General features: G+C 48.3%; 1 protein-coding gene across 1 annotated transcript in view; it reads left to right on the top strand.

Annotated features, from left to right (window-relative positions):
* COL4A2 (collagen type IV alpha 2 chain) overlaps positions 1-20,565 on the top strand; it is a 207,400-nt gene that overhangs the window by 46,751 nt on the left and 140,084 nt on the right. The window contains exon 3 of the mRNA XM_064361876.1: positions 6,782-6,862. Coding sequence (XP_064217946.1) covers positions 6,782-6,862 — 81 coding nt within the window. The remainder of the gene's footprint in view (positions 1-6,781; positions 6,863-20,565) is intronic.

Genomic DNA, 20,565 nt, shown 5'->3' with positions numbered 1-20,565 from the left:
TGGCGTGAAGGTCGCGCCCTGCTCCTGATTCCCTAATGATGGTGACGATGATGATGATGGCATGAAGGTCGTGCCCTGCTCCTGATTCCCTAATGATGGTGACGATGATGATGATGGCATGAAGGTCGTGCCCTGCTCCTGATTCCCTAATGATGGTGACGATGATGATGATGGCATGAAGGTCGTGCCCTCCTAGGCCTGGAGGTTAGCGGTAGCCAGTCTGTCTCTGCCTTCTAGCAGTGAGAGCCTCAGGCTGTCAGGCAGGGAGGTTGGCCTTGGAGGGTAGGCATGGCAGGAATAGTGGGCCACAGCAGAGCCCTGGGGCCCGGGCCTGGGCAGCGAGTCCTCTCTGTTAACAGGATCACGCAGCGCTGCGCTTAAGGGCCCAGTCTCCCTAATTTGCTCTCTAACCATCCTCTTCTTCACAGCTCTTACCAGAATTTAAATTATGTGGGTTTCGTTGTTTGTTTACTTACTTAACCGTCTTGTCTACATGGTCACATGCCACAGGGCAGGAACAGTGTCTAATCTGCCCGACTCTATACCCAGAGCCCAGCGCAGTGCGTGGCACATCAGTGATCATGAAAGAGTGAATGAATTTGTAAAGTGAAAGGGTGGATGAAGGGCCACCCAGTCCCTTTCCCCTTGTCATGTTAGTTTGGAATCGGGGGTTTGAGGCTGCCCTCTCACTGGTGCAGCTGAAGGAGGGTGCAGGACGTGGTTCAGGTTCCGCAGTGGTCCCACGCCCCCTGGGTGGGGAGGTTCTGTGTGCGTATGAGCAGGCAAGAGTCAGGCATTCTCCATTCTCCAGGGGGCAGGGTGCCTCCACCAGCTTTCACAAGCCTTCTGTAGAACTGGTCCCACTAGGCCGTGAGTCCTTTCCTGTGTTGGGATGAAGGATACCCATACCAGCGCAGGCGTTTGGCCAGCCGGGTGAAAGGCTGCAGCATGCCCCATGAGCCTGGAGCACGTTCCACACCTGGGGTAGGGGTGCAGGAGCCTCCTGGCCCCAGGAGCTTCAGTGAGGCCGGCAGCCAGGCACACCTGCGGGGGCCTCCGTGAGAGCTGGGCATTGGAATCGCTCTACACACTTGCTGCCTTGCAAATTCAGACTTGAAATGAGAAATTAATGGAGGATTAAATGGATATTTCTTTTATGAGCCTGTGATCGTGGTAAAAAGAGGCATGTCAAATGCTTGGTGAGAGCCATGAAGGATCCCGTAAAGAACACTGAGGCAAACCAGACCTGACGGGGAAAAGCGGGCCTCGGAGAGACTGAAACTACAAATATGGCCCAGGGCCAGTGTTTCGTCATGAAGGTGGTGAGCAGAGATCTCAGGAGGATGCAGGGTGGGAGGAGATTTCTCGTTTTTATTAAGGAGTTGACAAGAATAGGATCATGGCTTGTCTTTGAGTTGCTTTAAGCAGTAAAATGAAGCGCTAGGCTGGAGGGCTGGGAGCAGGGTGACGGCAGGTGCGGGATCAGTGTGCCTCTGCCGGAGGGAGCGGCCGGGCCACAGACAAGGGACCCCGCTTAGCAGTCCTCACACCCCTCATCTGAGGTCCTCAGAAAGGCACTCGTGTCTCGAGACTGTTTCAGAGACCCATATCTTGTCAGGAGAATGCCAAGGCTCAGGTCAGAGACTTGTTCAGTTTTCAAGAGACTGTCTGGAGTACATACCCTGCCCTAACAAGTCAATATTTCCAGGAGGAATATTTCTGTTCCTCCTGGAGACCTGACATTCCAAAGTGTGGTACTTCGGGCTCTTGTAAATGCTGGAATTCCTAAGAGTCTCTCTGGAGGACAGGTAAGATGTCAGTGGGAACACACATGCACACATGCACGCGCGTGTGCACACAGCTAGCACGTCTATGCTGGAAACCGCCTTGGCTTGGAATGAGCAGGGCCTCCTCTTAGTGAGGTATTCCTGCCCTTGCGAGGCACGTGTAGAAGTGTTCCAAGTGAGAGGTATCTTCGCCTACACGCCCTAGTTCCAGAAGCAGGACAGCATCCTTCAGTTTTGAGTGGGCTATGAATAAGTCACTGCAACTAAACACGGTGAATATCCTAAACCTAGAATAAGGAGTCTGTTAGATCAACTGGAAACCATTAAAATCATTTCAACCCTTGATTTATATACAGCGATTTGGCAAGTGGCTTTAAAATCAAAATTAAAAATAGCATGGGAAACAGCAGATGGAGAGTATGAGCTGACACTCTACCCTACAGACTCGGGAGGCCTGCCTGCCCTTCCCGGACAACCGGCCAGTGAATGACTGGGTGGACTGAGGACTTCTGCCAAGCGCCTGCTCATACCTCCCTCATGTGTAGTGAAAGGCTTGAATGCAGCAGCCCATCTAGACATGGGCTTTGGTGCTAAACTTTCTGGCTTAGTGTGGAGTTGGATTTCTAGAAATCACATATTTAAAATCATGGGATTTATGAGCCCCATTGCAGATAAACATTGAAGTCATTTAAAAAATTGGCAAATACCTAGGATCGTATTTTAAGGTCATGAGAGGATTTTATAGATGATTACTTTTACACCACAAACTCCAGCTGCCTCATTACCTCACTCAAGACAAAAAGATAACCGAAAAGAAATGGAAAAGACTTTCAAGGTATTGTTTTTCTCTAAAGGGTTTGGTACTTTCCAATTTTTTGGAGGTTTTTCTAGTAGTGACTGATGCATCAGATACTGTATTAGGTAAAGAATTATAGGAAGAACACAAAAAATGTGAAACTCACCAATGAGACTTCTCTAGTAGAGAACTGTTAGCTGAAAGAAGAAAAATTATCACCCATGTGAAAGGAATGTGGAGTCATTGCTGGGACCCAGGACCAACTCTGGCCAGGAGCTTTGGGGTCAGAAGCTTGTGTGTCCTGCCCGTCCGCCCTGGCCTGCCCAGAAGGCCCTGCTGGGTGGCAGTGCGGAGTGGGCCTGGCCATGCCGCCTGCACCGCCACCCGGACATTCAGCTGGTGACAGGAATGGGGAGGTTCCAGCAGACCCGCTGTCACAAAAACTTACAGAGGGAGCCCCCAAGTGATAGTCTTGTTTAGTCATTGAAACTTCGAAGGGAGTGAAAAGTCTGTGGTAAAACACAATTTGCTTAAAATTGGAAAGGATTCTGTCATCTGGTAAGTTTCCTTGCATGATAAGGTTTGAATCAGGGAACACCAGAAGCCAGCCTTCTCCAGGGTTCCTTAGGGTAACTGTGATAATAGGGAGGCTCCAGGCAGGCTGGCAGAGGATGAAAAGCTAGATTAAGATTCACCTGTGAGCCACTGTGCACCTGTAGGGGAGGGCTGCACTAGCTCACCTGTGTGTGTGTCGGGGGGGGGGGGCTGCACTAGCTCACCTGTGTGTCGGGGGAGGGCTGCACTAGCTCACCTGTGTGTGGGGGAGCGCTGCACTAGCTCACCTGTGTGAAGGGGAGGGCTGCACTAGCTCACCTCTGTGTGTGGGGAGGGCTGCACTAGCTCATCTGTCTGTGGGGGGAGCGCTGCACTAGCTCACCTATGTGGGGGGAGGGCTGCACTAGCTCACCTGTGTGGGAGGGAGGGCTGCAGTAGCTTGCCTGTGTGAAGGGGAGGGCTGCACTAGCTCACGTGTGTGGGGGGAGGGCTGCACTAGCTCACATGTGGAGGAGGGCTGCACTAGCTCACCTGTGTAGGGGGAGGGCTGCACTAGCTCACATGTGGAGGAGGGCTGCACTAGCTCACCTGTGGGGGGCGGAGGGCTGCACTAGCTCACCTGTGTGGGGGGGAGGGCTGCACTAGCTCACCTGTGTTGGGGGAGGGCTACAGTAGCTCACCTGTGTGAAGGGGAGGGCTGCACTAGCTCACCTGTGTGTGTGTCGCGGGGGGGGGGGGAGCTGCACTAGCTCACCTGTGTGAAGGGGAGGGCTGCACTAGCTCACCTGTGTGTCGGGGGAGGGCTGCACTAGCTCACCTGTGTGTGGGGGAGCGCTGCACTAGCTCATCTGTGTGTGGGGGGAGCGCTGCACTAGCTCACCTATGTGGGGGGAGGGCTGCACTAGCTCACCTGTGTGTGTGGGAGGGCTGCACTAGCTCACCTGTGTGTGGGGGGAGGGCTGCACTAGCTCACCTGTGTGTGTGGGAGGGCTGCACTAGCTCACCTGTGTGGGGGGGAGGGCTGCACTAGCTCACCTGTGTGGGAGAGAGGGCTGCAGTAGCTCACCTGTGTGTGGGGGGGAGGGCTGCACTAGCTCACCTGTGTGAAGGGGAGGGTTGCACTAGCTCACCTGTGTGAAGGGGAGGGCTGCACTAGCTCACCTGTGTGTGGGGGGGAGGGCTGCACTAGCTCACCTGTGTGTGGGGGGGAGGGCTGCACTAGCTCACCTGTGTGAAGGGGAGGGCTGCACTAGCTCACCTGTGTGAGGGGGAGGGCTGCACTAGCTCACCTGTGTGGGGGGGAGGGCTGCACTAGCTCACCTGTGTTGGGGGAGGGCTACAGTAGCTCACCTGTGTGAAGGGGAGGGCTGCACTAGCTCAGCTGTGTCGGGGGGAGGGCTACAGTAGCTCACCTGTGTGAAGGGGAGGGCTGCACTAGCTCACCTCTGTGTGTGGGGAGGGCTGCACTAGCTCATCTGTCTGTGGGGGGAGCGCTGCACTAGCTCACCTATGTGGGGGGAGGGCTGCACTAGCTCACCTGTGTGGGGGGGAGGGCTGCACTAGCTCACCTGTGTGAAGGGGAGGGCTGCACTAGCTCACCTGTGTTGGGGGAGGGCTACAGTAGCTCACCTGTGTGAAGGGGAGGGCTGCACTAGCTCACCTGTGTGTGGGGGGAGGGCTGCAGTAGCTCACCTGTGTTGGGGGAGGGCTACAGTAGCTCACCTGTGTGAAGGGGAGGGCTGCACTAGCTCACCTGTGTGTAGGGGGAGGGCTGCACTAGCTCACCTGTGTGGGAGGGAGGGCTGCACTAGCTCACCTGTGTGAAGGGGAGGGCTGCACTAGCTCACCTGTGTCGGGGGAGGGCTGCACTAGCTCACCTGTGTGGGGGGGGAGGGCTGCACTAGCTCACCTGTGTGAAGGGGAGGGCTGCACTAGCTCACCTGTGTCGGGGGAGGGCTGCACTAGCTCACCTGTGTGGGGGGGGAGGGCTGCACTAGCTCACCTGTGTGGGGGGGAGGGCTGCACTAGCTCACCTGTGTGAAGGGGAGGGCTGCACTAGCTCACCTGTGTCGGGGGAGGGCTGCACTAGCTCACCTGTGTGGGGGGAGGGCTGCACTAGCTCACCTGTGTTGGGGGAGGGCTACAGTAGCTCACCTGTGTGAAGGGGAGGGCTGCACTAGCTCACCTGTGTGTGGGGGGAGGGCTGCACTAGCTCACCTGTGTGGGGGGGAGGGCTGCACTAGCTCACCTGTGTGAAGGGGAGGGCTGCACTAGCTCACCTGTGTCGGGGGAGGGCTGCACTAGCTCACCTGTGTGGGGGGAGGGCTGCACTAGCTCACCTGTGTGGGGAAGGGCTACAGTAGCTCATGAGTGTGTGTGTTGTGGGGGCTGCACTAGCTCACCTATCTAGTGGGGAGGGCTGCACTGGCTCGCCTGTAGATGAAGGTTGTATAGCTTACCTGTCAGGGGAGAGGAGGCCTGAGCTGAGGCTTGGCTGATCAGAAAGGGGAGAAAACAGGGTCACTCTGATTGCCATCATCTCAAAACATTTAATACTTTCACAATCTGAAAGAAAGAGCTAAGGTGCTTGTCCAGCCTCCAAGCCCATCTTTAATCTGAATGTTGAGATCAAGGATGAGAAACGCCTTTTGCCCCATCAGGACCGTCCAGCCAAGGAGCTCCCTGCGTTTCTCACTGACTCACTTCGGGTTGTGTCTCCATCTCTGACGAAATGCTCAGTGGGGTCACCCACTTGCCTGAATAGGTCCCGGGGAAAGCCTCTTCCCCGCACTCCTCCCCCTTACTGAGCATAAGTGTGTCTCATAGGGCGAAGGGGAAAGGAAGTGGATTTCCTCTGCAGACGCCCCACAGTTGAAATCACAAGTGGTATCGGTGGTGCAGGTGAGGGTTTGGCATGCTGCCAGATGCACCTGCCAGTCCCGCCTCCTCACACAGCTCTCCCTTTGATCACCACGTTGGTGTCCCATGAGGGAACCACCAGTTGCGCCGACGCCTCCTCCTCCCTGCTCCATGGTGGCCCACTCCTGGTGCTCTGGGTTCCCCACAAGCATTTTCCCCAGGCACACGCTCCACGTGCCCAGGCAGAAGGCAGAGCTGTTGCCCATGCCTGGAGTTTCTCACGGGTGCCACAGGCCTGCTCCTGCCAGACTCTCACTTCACATGGAATCCGGGATCCTGGGAATGTTCTCCTGAGGCTGGAGGCCCAGGGCTTTGCTTGGCCTCGGGCACTTAGTGGGCACTTTTTAAAGGCTCATTGATCAGAGGGCATACAGCACCAAGGGTGAACCCTGGTGTCAACTGTGGCTCTGGTGATGGTGATGTGTGCAGGCCTGGTGATTGTAACTAGCCTACAGGTTGGTCACAGGTGCAGGGTGTCGATGGTGGGGATTTCAGGGTGGGAGAGGCAGGGGTGGATCAGAAATCTCTGGACCTTACACTCGATTTTGCTGTGCACCAAAAACTGCTCTAAAAATTAAAGTCCATTTTTGAAAAAGGCTTATTGAATGTTTTGAATGAATAGTTGTTAGAGCTGGAAGGATTCTCAGCAGATGTATTTTAATACATATCACAGTTGGCAATGTTTTAGGTAACGTTTTGTTTGCCTTGTGTTTTATTTTCACAGGGTGTGAAGAAGTCCGATGTGCCGTGTGGCGGAAGAGATTGCAGCGGGGGCTGCCAGTGCTTCCCCGAGAAAGGCGGACGCGTAAGTCACAGCATTGCAATAAATAATATTGTCTTCCTCACACAGTCATGCCTCACTTGACGACGGGGATGCCTTCCGAGACGTGTGTGGCTGGGCAGTTTCGTCGTTCGGTGAACATACTAGAGGGTACTCGCACAAGCCTAGATGGCGTGGCCTGCTACCCCCGCAGGCTGTGTGGTCGAGTGTGTCGCTCCCACGCTGCAAACCTATATGTAGGCAATTGTAACACAGTAGTACTTGCAGTCGTATTTGTGTATCTAAACATAGAAAAAGTAGAGCAAAAAGGTTAAAAACAGGATTCCTGTACAGGGCACTCACCACGAGTGGGGCTTGCGGATTGGAAGGGGCTCTGGCTGCGTCAGGGAGTGAGGCGTGCGTGAAGGTGGAGGCCTGGGACACAACCGTGCGCCACCGGAGACCTCACAGACGCTGCGACTTAGGCTGCCGTACACTTAGTTTTTGAATATTTTTATTTCTTCAGCGATAAATTCACCTAAGTTTACTATAACTGTTTTACTTTACGAACTTTCTAACTGTTTGACTCTTTTTGTGATAACACTTAGCTTAAAACACATGTACAGCCGTACAAACATAATCTCTTTTTCTATGTCCTTATTTGATGTTTTTTTCTTTTTAATTTTTTTTTTTACTTTTTAAACTTTTTTGTTAAAAACTAAGAAACAGACAGACCTGCGAGCCTTGGCCCGCACGGGCTCAGGCGGTCAGTGTCACGGTCTCCCACCTCACGTCCTGTCCCACCAGAAGGTCTTCAGGGCAGCAACATACATGGAGCCGTCAGCTCCCCTGGGAACAAGGTCTTCTTCCGGATTCCTCCTGAAGCACCTGCCTGAGGCTACTTTACAGTTAACATATGGGTATATATATATATATATGGGAGTACACTCCAAAATAATGCTGAAACGTAGAGATTAGTAAATCCAGAAACCAGTGACGCACTTGCTTATCACCAAGTGCCATGTAGCTGCATGTTCACACTTTAATGCAACCGGCGACACAGGAGGTCTGCCCACACCGGCGCCGTCACAAACACGAGTCACGCGTTGGGCAGCTCCAGCGTCATCCTAGGGGACCGCTGTCTTCAGTGCAGTCTGTTGTTGACCAAAAAGTCCTGATGTGGTGCCTGACTGTACCTCCATTTGAAATGGGAGTGTCTTAAATTGCCTGACTAAATCATCGCATACTTGGCTAAGAAATTTAATACAATTGTATTCTCTTCCACTAGAACAACAATAATATAATGCGAAACTGGGCCAATGTATACCACTTTCCTACAAAATTGAGGGCAATTTTAATTTCGATAAGCATCTTTTCCTTTGTTCATTGTCCACTGTAAGTACATATGTGTGTTTGTATGTGTGTGTATGTACCTATGTAAAGCAACCATGTTTCATATTTATACATAAGCACAAATGTCCTAAAAGTATTCCGTAAAGAAAACCATAGTTGCGTTTATACCGCAGTGTAGGCATACAAACTAGAGGGCACTGGCAATTGTATCGTTGCTAACAACGCTCACTTTGAAAGTTACTCACTCCCCGAATGTCTTTTATGTGGGCCACCTCACGGATAAGTAAGAGGACAAAAGGGTACCTTCGATTATCATCATTACACCTGGTAGAATTTGAAATACTGCCCTGGTATTGGATTTAATATGTTCAATCAAAGTGATTGATCTCTGATTCTGTTGCCTTTAAAACTGATGTTTGAGTCTTGGTGTTACGTGATTTAGAAGTTACTCTTTAGAGGCGCACGTGGAAGCCCACCTTGCCTGTGTAAAGGTGTGGGGAGCAGTATTTTGTTTTGTGACGCAGCCTCCTTGCCTTTATTCCCGGGACCCGTGCACTTAGACCTAGCACTCATGCCTGTTTGTCTACACTGTGTTTGGCAAATGTCAGGTTGTCAAGGCAACTGGAAACTCTTTCCTGCATTTCCCTGTTGTTGTTGGAATCAGAAATTATAACCGGCCTTAGGTGTCCAAATGAGTGTCCCCAAGTTGAACCCTGAAGTCAGTTTCCACCGTAGCTGCTCCCCAGCACTACCTGCCAGGAAGAACAATCCCCTGCTGGAGCTTGGCCTCCGGGGCTGGGGTGCGATGCCACTGCCTCCCTTCCTGTGTCCCCTCCACAAAATCAGATGGGTACAGTTAGTGATAGGGAACCTCTTTGTAAATGCTATCGACCTGTGACTGATCATTATTTCACTGTCAAAGATCACAACTGAGGAGGCTTCCTACCCCTTTGATCAAAGCTCCCATCTCTCCACCTGCTGTGTTCATCATTAGTTGCGATTCTCAAAACAGCTATTTTTGTTTTAGTTAAGCATTCCTCTGCCTGCAGTGGGGACTTTGTGGTTTAGAAACTGCTGTTGAAGATCATTTATCAGCACTTAACAAGACTAAATAATTTTTAAGTTTATGGAAGCCATTTCATGAGACGTGAAATTCCCCTGGGTCCCACGCTATAGATTTTCCCAACGATGCTTCTGCCACGGTGATGAAAATGCCTGACTGCAGACTCTGCGCTCCCCAGCCCTCGACTGGCTCAGCCTTATATGGGCATGGATAGAATGAGTGGTATACACGGGTCTGCAAGACTAGCTGTGTGGGATGGAGTTACTGTCTAGAGGGGCTCTGCATTCTTCTGCGTGTCATCAGACAAACAGAACCCAAACAGAGTAGAGGGGACTGGGTCTGTTCCTTTTCACTTTCTATGATTATTTAATGCAGAATCAATATAGTAACATTTTCCATAATGCCTCTGGGAGAATTTTATTCTTCAGTAAGCATAGCTAATTCAGATGATTTCAATACGTAATGGCATCTGCATAGCGGGGTACTGTTCCATGATGCCAGAGATCTTTCCAGTGAGGTTATTCGGAGGGATTTCTGAGGATCCCCAAGACTCTATGACTTAGTGAATTCACAGCACAGCCGTTGAGACCTTTCTATTTCCCAGTGTCCCTAATGAAGGAAACACCTTGAGTCTGTTTCTATACTTTGCCAAGTGAAATGAAAAATCGACACCTTCTGGTTAATCTGATTAACATGAGTAATCCAAAACTCCGTGTGGGCTTGGCTTTCCTCTAGTTATTCCGACGGGTTATCAACACTGATCCAGTCAAGACACTGATTGGCAGCTGTCTGAAGTGCTGTACAAAAGGCAGAGGTAAATGATACCCACCCTGGGGCCTGCACTGTGGGACCCACTGTGCGTGGGCAGCACTCAGGTGGCTGCAGCCTGGCTGTGTCTGTACCTCTGGGAACTGCATGATGCTTGGCACTGCCATTTCACTGGGCGCAGCCGCTGGGGTGCGTTACAATCACACACAACGCTGCCCTGTTAATTCAGGTGAGACCCTGAACATTCACCAATAAGGTGATAGAAATGGCTGATGATAAAAGGTAAGAAACAGATCAGTGATGCCATTTACCATTTTCTACAGGGTGTGTTCCTGGAGATACTCTCCTGTATGTTACAGGAGACGTTTACTCTCAGGACTATTGCATCTATTATATTACAGTATTTTTAAGATAGAGTATCTATTTCAGCACTACAAATCCAGTGCATGTGGCTTAACTATTTATTAATTAACAGACTTTCCCGAATGTGTTCTTGCAGAAGCAGAGCTCTGTCTGCCCTACTTTTGGACTGATAGCATTTTTTTAAAGTAAGGTAATACATAAAAATAGCAGCTAATGGTTGGGTGTGGTGGCTCACACCTGTAATCCCAGCACTTTGGGAGGCTGAGGCGGGCAGATGAGGCCAGGAGTTCAAGACCAGCCTGGCCAACATGGAGAAACCCTGTCTCTACCAAAAATACAAAATTAGCCAGACATGGTAGCTCATGCTGTAATCTCAGCCACTCAGGAGGCTGAGGCAGGAGAATCACTTGAACCCAGGAGATGGAGGTTGCGGTGAGCTGAGATCATGCTATTGCACTCCAGCCTGGGCAACAGAGCAAAACTCTGTCTCAAAAAAAAAAAAAAATAGCAGTTGGACAGAGCCTGCTGTGGAAAGGGCTGTGTGCAGGGTTCGTTCTTTCTCACAGCGTCCCCTGGGGTGGCTCCCGTCTCTTTTCCCTGTGGTACTACCGCAGCAGCCCTGGAAATGCCTGGCTGCAGACTCGCCACGCCCCCGCACTTGGTGAGCTCGGCCTTATATGGGCATGGTACCCCAGTTCATCTGTGCGTCACCATGGTGACAGCCAACACCGGAAGTTGTACGTCACTGGATAACTTTTGGACACTAAGCAGAAATCACAAGCATACTATGGATTCCATTTCCAAATGGATTCTCATGTTACCAGTGAATGAGCTTTGGGTCAAATTTGTGAAACTTGGTTCTCTATCCTTGGGCAGTGAGCGGTGGACTCTCCTAGCAGGGAGAGAATTGCTTCTCCCAGACAGAGCCACCCAGTCCTATAGGTAATTCCACAAGCCACAGAGATAAGGAATGAAGAGGCGTGGCAGAGCTGTGGCCCGGCTGCTGGGGACGGCCCACTTCCCCTCCCTGGGCAGAGCTGGGAGGAGCTGAGCCAGGAGCCAGCCCATGTCCTGTAGTTCACATCGGAGGACACTGACTTCAAGAAGGAAATAGCCTCTGTGAATCTCACACCCAGATTGTGGCAGAGCCCAAAACTAATCTCAAGTCTGGGAATGTAGACAAATTCTTTTTCCAGCATAATCGTCTTTTGTGTCCACACTCCTCTTCCCATACGTCAGCCTAGAAGGCTCTCCGGGGTACCGGGAGGAACATAGGCAGCATGAGAAGAGAGCGTCCTCTCATTATGCAAGAGCTATGGTTCCCTAGTTAACCTTTTAACCACCTCTTCAGTTGTTTTTGTAAATTAAAAAATAACTTTAACAAATGATTTAGGACTTTATTGTTATTTGAGGGTCTGTATTCAAATAATCTCTAATAAGTATATTGGGATAATTACAAATTATAAGTTCTAATTCATTGATACTGCGTGTTCTCGGACTCACCCCTCCACTGAACACCAGGCAATCGTCCGCACCAGACAAGGCTGCCACCCCTCACACCTTTCACTGCAGCCCTCCCAGGCTCAAGCAGTTCTCCTGCCTCAGCCCCCAAGTAGCTGGGACTACAGGCATACACCACCACACCCAGCTGATTTTTGTATTTTTTTTTGGTAGAGATGGGATTTCACCATATTGCCAAGGCTGGTCTCGAACTCCTAAGCTCAGACAATCCGTCCTCCTCGGCCTCCCAAACTGCCGGGATTACAGGTGTGAGTCACCACACCCAGCCTTCTTCTTCTATTCTCTTTTCATTTTTCTTTCTTATATACCATGGAGATGGAAGGCAGTTGAATGGGAAGCATCAAAGTGAGTTTCAGTTACAGAGTTTCTATCAGAGTTATCAGCACCACACGATGTAAAGGTCAATAGTACAGAAAGCAGGAGAAGGGCCATGTAAGACATCAGAGTCAACAAATAAGACAGTTTTGCTTTGCTCCTTAACTCACCTAGAAGGTTACGAAATTCTTGGATTTTTCCAAGTGAGGTCGATTTTAGTTCGTTATTCCCATAGCTTAGCCAGGTTCCTGTTCCCCGCAAACATCTCATTTTGACGATAAACTCTGATCAGGTAGGTTCTTTCAAATTTTTTTAATAACATCAACCTTCCCACGGCACTCCTGTGTCGAAAGGCACTCGGGTATTCTATGAGGACTTGGGGGATAACTCCAACACTTTGGGAATTAGATGGTCAAATGGCCCCACCGCTCGGCAGTGGGGAAACGAGAACCCACATCATCAGCCCCTGAACAAGTGAACGGGGTCCATGCATCACTCCGCATGCATCCAAGCAGTGCCCAGAGCGCCCCCCGTGGCCTGGCAGCTGCAGCTGACAGCCTGCAGACTAAGCTTCCGGAAGGTTGTGGTTGACAAGCTCGCTCAAGTAAGCTGAGTGCTTAGGACAACAAGCTGTGTTTAGCGAGTGCATTTTTTCATGTAGCTAAGACTTTCTCACAGTCTATGGGTCCCTGGACTTGGGTCAAATAATCCTTCGCCTCACCAGATTTCTTAAATTCAACAATATAAATCAAAGTAAAAGAAACCAGAGAGAAACTGAGCAAAAGAAGCCACCAAGAGAAGAGGGAACGAGCACTCGGAGCGGGGTGGAGGCAGATAATGAGAGGGCAAGAAAATCCCTTGTCTTTGGCTCCTGCTGTCAGCTCAGAGGGGACATCTTGAGAGGAAAAAGAAGAGCCCCCAGCCTCAGGGAAGGGAAGGAGAGGCTGCCCCACACAGCTGTGAAGCAAAGCCATTGGCAAGATCTCTCTAAGGAGAGCAGTGGTCTTGCCAACAGTATCTTCTATTGTGTATTGCCAGTCATAAACCTTACCCTTCCATGCAGATAGCCAGGATTTTAAAATAAAACTGATCTTCTGTGTGAAATGACTCACTATGAACCTGCAAACAGTAGCCACTGTGGTGCTGTGGAGACCCATTCAGCTGACCGTGTAAGACTCACCCACAACTCCCATGGCTTCCATAATTGATGCAGCCCTCTGGCTTAGTTCTTAGGGTGTTCTTTTTTCCCACCTAGGCTGGAGTGCAGTAGTGTGATTTCGGCTCACTGCAACCTCCACCTCCCAGGGTCAAGCGATTCTTCTGCCTCAGCCTCCGGAGTAGCTGGGATTACAGGCACATGCCACCACTCCCGGCTAATTTTTATATTTTTAGTCGAGACAGAGTTTCACCATGTTGGCCAAGCTGGTCTCGAACTTCTGACCCCAGGTAATCCACCCACCTCAGCCTTCCAAAGTGCTGAGATTACAGGCGTGAGCCACCGCGGTCTGCCTCTGTTTTAGTTCTTTGAGGTGTGCACGTGTGGAATAAAAATGTCAGTGCTGCTGTGTCAGACCTCTTTGCAAACCAGCTGTAGTTTTTCCAGGCAGATACTTTTTAATGTGTGCCCAGCATATTTAACAGAAGAAATCGCCAGTATTTTACATACTGTACAGAAAGGGCAAGGAATTAGTCAGAAATAGCAGAAATACCACCTGGCTTCCAGGCTTTCATAGACCTGTCTACACATAGCTCTCACCCACTTTCAAAACCATGCAGTTATTTTTAGTGTGGCTTTGGAGCAAAGGTGGTCTGGCTCATCCAGCACCGCAAGGGCTGCAGCAACTGGGTCCCGTGATTCTTTTCTGTGGGGAAAACTGTATGGCAGCAGGTTGGACAGTGGCCACCTAACTTGTCAATCCAGCGTAGCGCTGAGCTTCGGAAGGGGCATTTTCTTTCATGTCTGCATTCCTAAGAAAGGCCCTAGCTTTCTTTTAGCAATGGAGTTTACATTCCTTCAACGCTCACCTATGCGTTTTCTATCAGCTACTGCATGCAAGGCACTGGTCTAAGAGAAGGAAAGAGTCAATGAACCGGGGAGGATGCTCCAGCAGCAGAGGCTGCGAGGGGCCAGGGTGACTCTGGGAGAGCGAAGGGCATTGTATGGAGGAAGGGGCGGTGCAGAGAGAAGGGTAGGGGCAGGGGGAGGAGTGTGCAAAGCTCCAGAAGGTGCGTTTAAGAAGGTGAGATGTCCTCAGTAGACTCCTTTAAAGAAGCCGGGTGTCCTACGCAAGGTCACAGAGTCCTTTGTGACAAAGTTTCCAGGTTCGTACTTTGGTGCTCCATTCAATGAGGATCTAGTTGTAATCAAAGAAAACGCCATGAAAGACAGGAAGCCGGGCCCCTAACACATGCAGTAGATGATGCGTAGCCATAGTTGCCTACTAAAATTTGAAAACCATATGTATATTCATTCAACAAATATTCAGTGTATATCCATCATGTGTCAGGCCCCGCGTAGGGCCCAGGAAGTCAGCAGTAAACAGAGCAGTCATCTTCTGGAGCTGACGTTCCGGCGCCAAGCTCCTCGAAAGGCTTTCCTCCAAAGATGCTCTCTATCTGTGCAGTCCACTGCAGCTACGTGGGTACTCGAGCTGTGGCTAGTGAATGAGAAAACTGAATTTTACATTTATTTCCTTTCAGTTAATTAAAATTGAAATTGAACCACAGTGGCTATGTGAGCACTTGAGGTGTGGCTAGTGAACAGAAGAACTGAATTTTAAATTTTATTCCCTTTTAATTAATTAAGATTGAAATTGAAAAGCTGCACGTGCCTAGCAGTTACCGTACTGAACATCCCATCCCCATGAGTTTGGAGCCAGGGGTAGAGGGAGGAGCTGGGGAGAGTGGAAAGACGGGAAACTCATAGTAAATGTGTAAAACTATTCTAGATAGTAAATCCTAGATGAAAAGAAAACACGACATAAAATCAGGGTCTCATGGAAGTAAGACCAAGATGGGTAACCCACTGGGCTTAGATGTTTACAAAAAGAATCTTTTCTGAAACTTGCTAGACCCAAGTCCAGCACACTGGAAATGGTGTGTGCACAGAATGTACCAGTCGCCAGTGAGGAAAATATATCAGGGAATCATCACCGCCCGTTCCGCCTGCCGCACAATCTCACAGGGAAATTGTCTGCTTCGCTTTTCCAGCATCGCCCTGATCAGGCCCCTCCGCCTCCTTCCATTCTGAAACCTCCTTGTCTAGTTGCTTCGGTACAGGAGACCTTTGGAAATCCAGCCTGGAGCTTCAGAACATCATGCAGCTCTTTCTTTATTTCCAGTGAGGTTTAACCATTTTCTTAAAGTGGGACTTTTATAATAAACTGTTGTAGAATTGAGTTAATTATGCAGCTGACGAAGAGAGAAGCAGTCACGAATTTCTGGCCCCTCCTCCACTCGCCATTCCACCCCATATGATAAATATTTTATGTCAAAAGAACCATTATAACACCATTGAGGATTTGATAGAAAATGGACCAGTTTGGAGCTCATCCAAAAGGAAAAATATATTATTAAAATCCTAAAAAGACAGAATTTTAATACTGCCTCACTGCATGGACTCAAAGAACATCATCCTGGACAGACTCCGATGACTGAAAGTCAGGTTTTAAAGAGCCTGTCACCTTCCAAAGCATCATTTCCTTTATCTGGAATGTGATAAATTGTACCCTGGCTTCTGATGTTTCCCATCAGCAAAATACATGTTATATAACAGGAATTATGAAAGTCATTGATGAAAATTAATCACAGTGGTTGTCTCCTAGCATTTATCAACTTCAGCAGAAATTGCCCATGTCGCACAGGTACTTGTGTTAACAGCGAATCAAGCACGTATTTAACAAATACTGTAGTTAGCAGAGAATACATCCTCGTGGGTCTCTGGATTCTCAGTGATTGATAACGAAGCATTGCACCATGGATGTCTTAGTACCGGAGTGCAGAGGAGAAACTAAAAATGTTTTCATACTTTATCCATTTCTCCCGCTCCTCATCAGCACTGCACACACACACAAATACACACATACACACAAGCACACACACACACAAATGCATACACACACAGATACAAACACACACACAAGCACACACATAGACACAAACACATACAAATACAAACACACATACAAGCACACACACAAATACAATCACACACACACACGCACACACACACACCCCTTTGCAGTTTATGCCACATTCCTCCATAATGAAAAAATTATACTTTCTTGATTCCAGGCATTGCTAATGAAAGGTGATGACTTCAGCGCCTTAAAACACTATAAACCTTTAGTGAATTTGTTTCTTACCCTGGACATATGGGGGCAGGGAGCCCACTCTCTTTCTGCAAGAACCACATATCTATGAGCTCCCTCTTGAATTACATCCAAACAAAGTAGCCATAGAGTAGGAATTTTCAGAGCTCTGTCAGAGGAGGGAGCAAAGTCAAGAGAAAAGTCAATCTTTTTTATTTTAGCATAGCTGGCTTCCTGGCTAGTCAGATGTTTCTTGAAGAACAGAGTGGAACCCAGGGATGCTGTTGAGAGTGTAGTGTTTGCAGAAGCACAGCCAGGACCCATGAGGCCACTGGCTGGTCAGTGCAGGGAAGGAGGGCCTTCTCGTGGATGCAGGGCGGTGGCCCCAGCAGACAGAAACTCAGGGACACGAGCAGCTACATGGCCACCATCACTAAGAATGATGACAAAACTATTAACTGGACGCCAGCCTCAAGTTGACAGCTCTGGGAAAATGTCCTGTTTTCATGGCCTCAAGGAAAATAAGTTATGTCGGTTCAGACCCAGGATCATGATAATAATAGCTATTTCATGTCTTCATTGAAAACCTCTCACAGACGCCAAAGACCTGTTGATAAACTAGAGTAAAAGGAATTCACAGTTCCACTCTTCTTATAAACCAAACTAAAAGGCTGATTTTAGAAATCGTTTTTTCTGACCTCCTGTTGGAAAGTTTGGATAAGCATAGCAGCGAAGCGTTTCCCCCTCTCTGTTAGAGAAGAAATGCCAGTCTTCAAAGACCGTTGTTTTGTTTTATTCGCTTCCAATTCATTCTTAGTAAACAATTGCGGATTTCTAAAAAGACCAGACAATAGCAGTTACCAGACGCTACATGCTTTCTAAAAGCTACTTTGAATAGAACTGCTTTCTCTGACTCTGCCTTCCCTACGCAGCAGGAAGGATGTCTAAAACTGCGGTACCTTCGTGTAGAAGCAGTGTCCAGTCTTCCCAGTGGATTCTCCTCAGCTGTCCTTTAGAGCTGATCTACACAGGAGTGTAAATGTTCCCGCCTGTGAGTAGTCTTCTACTAGACTACTTCAATAATAAAGAGAAAACTGCTACATTGTTTTGCAAAGTTTTGAAATTACTGTTGTTTTCTTCTAGAGACAGTAAAATACTAGCCAGAGTGGGGAGAAGAGCAGGAATGATGAAAGCAAGCAACTGTACGCACATCGTCCCCACTGAGGGGCCTTTGAATTTGCCACCTAAATGCCTGCACGCAGTGGGGACCCCAGGAAGGAGGAAAAGGGTCCCTCGTCTTTGCTTTATTTTGTCCATCATTAAATCAGAAGGACACGGTTTATGTCCCTCATCCTAAAAAGGTGAAGATGCTGCTTACATTGTGCGTTGCTATCATTGGCATTAGGGGAAACATATAATAAATGTATTTTTAAATGAAACAGTAATTTCCAAATGTCCTTAGGAAGCTGGTCACCCTGAGGCCCTGAGGTGCCTGCTCCCCTGAGCCCTCTGGCATGTCACCCAAGCTAGTTCACTGTGGTGTAGACAGCTGAAGCACTCAAGGCGTCAGATGTCTGACTCACATGGGAAGCACAAAGCCGGCCTTCAAAAGGCCTTATGTCCCCACTGATTAGCAAGATCAAAATACCCCTGTCCCTTTCCTCTCTGTGTCCAGCCTAGAAGTTTACATTCTAGGAGAATGAAAGCCGCCGTGCACCTCCCAGGAACCCGACGCGAGCCCTGGATTGATGGCAGTTTCCTGCGAAACCACTGGGAGGGCATGAAAAATCCCCACCGTAGGAACAAAAGTTTTTTAATCTAAAACACTATTAGAGTGAATAATGACTCCTAGAGGTTTGGAGCCAGAAATAAAGAAAAACAAAAAGAACAAAATAAATTTGAGGTAATTACTGGTGGGTAAATAGTCTCTTTGGCCTAACAAGTTCTTGGCTACATAGTCAGCATCCATGTTTTCTATTAAATTGTTGTCTTTCTGAGGCATAAGTACTGTTCTTCACTCTTGAAGCCTGTTTTGAATAAAGAAACAGAAGGTTGGATGAATTCTGTAGTGAGGTTGATCTCTCTCTAATGAAAATTAAAGTTCTGGCATGTCTTAGCTCGGCATGGTAATAATTACTTTGAAGAAAATGCACTTTAGGTGGTGGTGATGGCATTGTAAAAGTCGTAGAGAGTAAGAGCTGCAGGTCAAGAGAACCTTCCTATCAAACTCAGTTCTGTGCGCTGCACCATGCTCAGCATCTGTCAACAAACCAGCCTTTCCTAGGCTCGATGAAAGGAGTGTTGCCATGATCTTTGAGGGCTGATGAGTCTCCAGTGATTTGGAGCAAAATTAGCAGAATCCTATGAGCCTGGAGGAAGCGGTTCGCTTTCGTTTGTGTTGCTTTTAGCATGCTACTCATTTCAACCCCACTTAGAGAAGTGGCAGATCTTAGCTCCTCAGGCAGCTGGGATATGCCAGCCACGGAGGCCAAGAGCCATAAATCTTCAACACATTTTACTCTACACGCCTGCAGCCCCAACCTGCCATACCATTGCAACCTAAAAGAAAGAGAGGATTGAATAAACAATCCAGAAAACTCAAGCAAAACTCTGAAACAGGAAGCCAGGCTTCCCGCACTCGAAGACCTCGGGGTAAATTCCTCATCATTTAACACCTGAAATTTTACAAATATTTGGACTTCTCTTCGAAGAATGATAGAATTATTGGTCTAGAACACTGACTAGTCTTCTCCCAGCCCCATATTCAGGAAGGACAGAAGAATACATTGGAGACTGATGAATATCCACTCTGTTCCAAGGACCCCAAGGAAAGAAATTGGACAGACTTCACTGGTAACTTAATGAAAGACAAAAAAGGCATAGGTTTATATATATCCAGAGTGAAATTCACAAAGGCCTCAAGTCATTAAAAGCATTACATACTATTGCAAAAGAAAATAATCTAACTCCCAAAAGTTGAACTAAAAAAGTTCCTCTTCTTCAAAATAAGGTTTTACTTACAGACTTTCAGTCCCACTTAAAAGTTCAGAGCAATAAGATTCATTTCACAGCTTCACTAAATGAAAACTAATGGTGGACATGCCATTGACTAGACATAAGGTAAGCATGCTTTCTAGAGAAAATAAACAGAAAGGGAGGAGGTTTCTGTTTCCTTATCAGCTTCAGCTCTTTCTTAGAAATGATTGCTTGTCTGACCAGCATTTGTCATGAGTTTGTTTTCACTTTAAGAGTGAAAGGGAGAGATGACTGGGGAGTGATACCCATCTGCTCATCTTCAAGGATTGTGTAGGAATTGAGCTGAAGGGATTTCACTGCGGAAAGCCAGTATTGTTAAGAAGCAGCCTGAGAACGTGTAATCAACCTTTACAAATGATACGATAGTTATATTAGTAACATAATGTATTATATTTAAACTATCTTTCTAATTCCCCATCAACTACGGGCAAAAAAGGCGGGAGATTGAACTAAATAATAACATTAGGATGTTTAATGTGAACTCCAAGAAGACTAAAATAATGCAACTAGAGTTACAGTATGGCCTTTCAGGGTGACCATTCCTAATCCAAAAATCCAAAATCTGAAGGGCTCCAAAATCAGAACCGTTTTGAGCACCAACATGGTGCTCAAAGGTCATCTTGGAGCATTTTGGATTTCAGATTTTTCAGTTTAGGTTTGTTCGATCAGCAAGTATATGCAAATATTTCAAAATTCAAAAAACTCCCAAATCCAAAACACTTCTGGCCCCAAGCATGTCAGATAAGGAGCACACAGCTTCTGATGCACTTCAATCATTGTGAGACCTTTAAAATCTAACACCGTTTATAGCATTATGAACAGGTGGTTCTTCCAACCAGAATGGCCGTCAGTGGCACTCAACAGGTGGCACCGTGGCATAGGCTGTGGTTAATAAAACTGCGGCGTAGGAAGCTTTTAGCTTTGACACGTGCCTACTTCTCTTCAGCAATCCCACCCCTCCCATCCCACCTCACAAATCTGCACTAACTCAGTTACCTCGATGATACATCCGATGACTC

This window comes from Aotus nancymaae, unplaced genomic scaffold (genome assembly GCF_030222135.1).
Source record: "Aotus nancymaae isolate 86718 unplaced genomic scaffold, 86718_ANA_hifiasm-v0.15.2.pri h1tg000044l, whole genome shotgun sequence".
NCBI lineage: Eukaryota > Metazoa > Chordata > Mammalia > Primates > Aotidae > Aotus > Aotus nancymaae.
The sequence above is the reverse complement of the archived record's forward strand: the minus strand, read 5'-3'. Positions and strand labels throughout refer to the sequence as shown.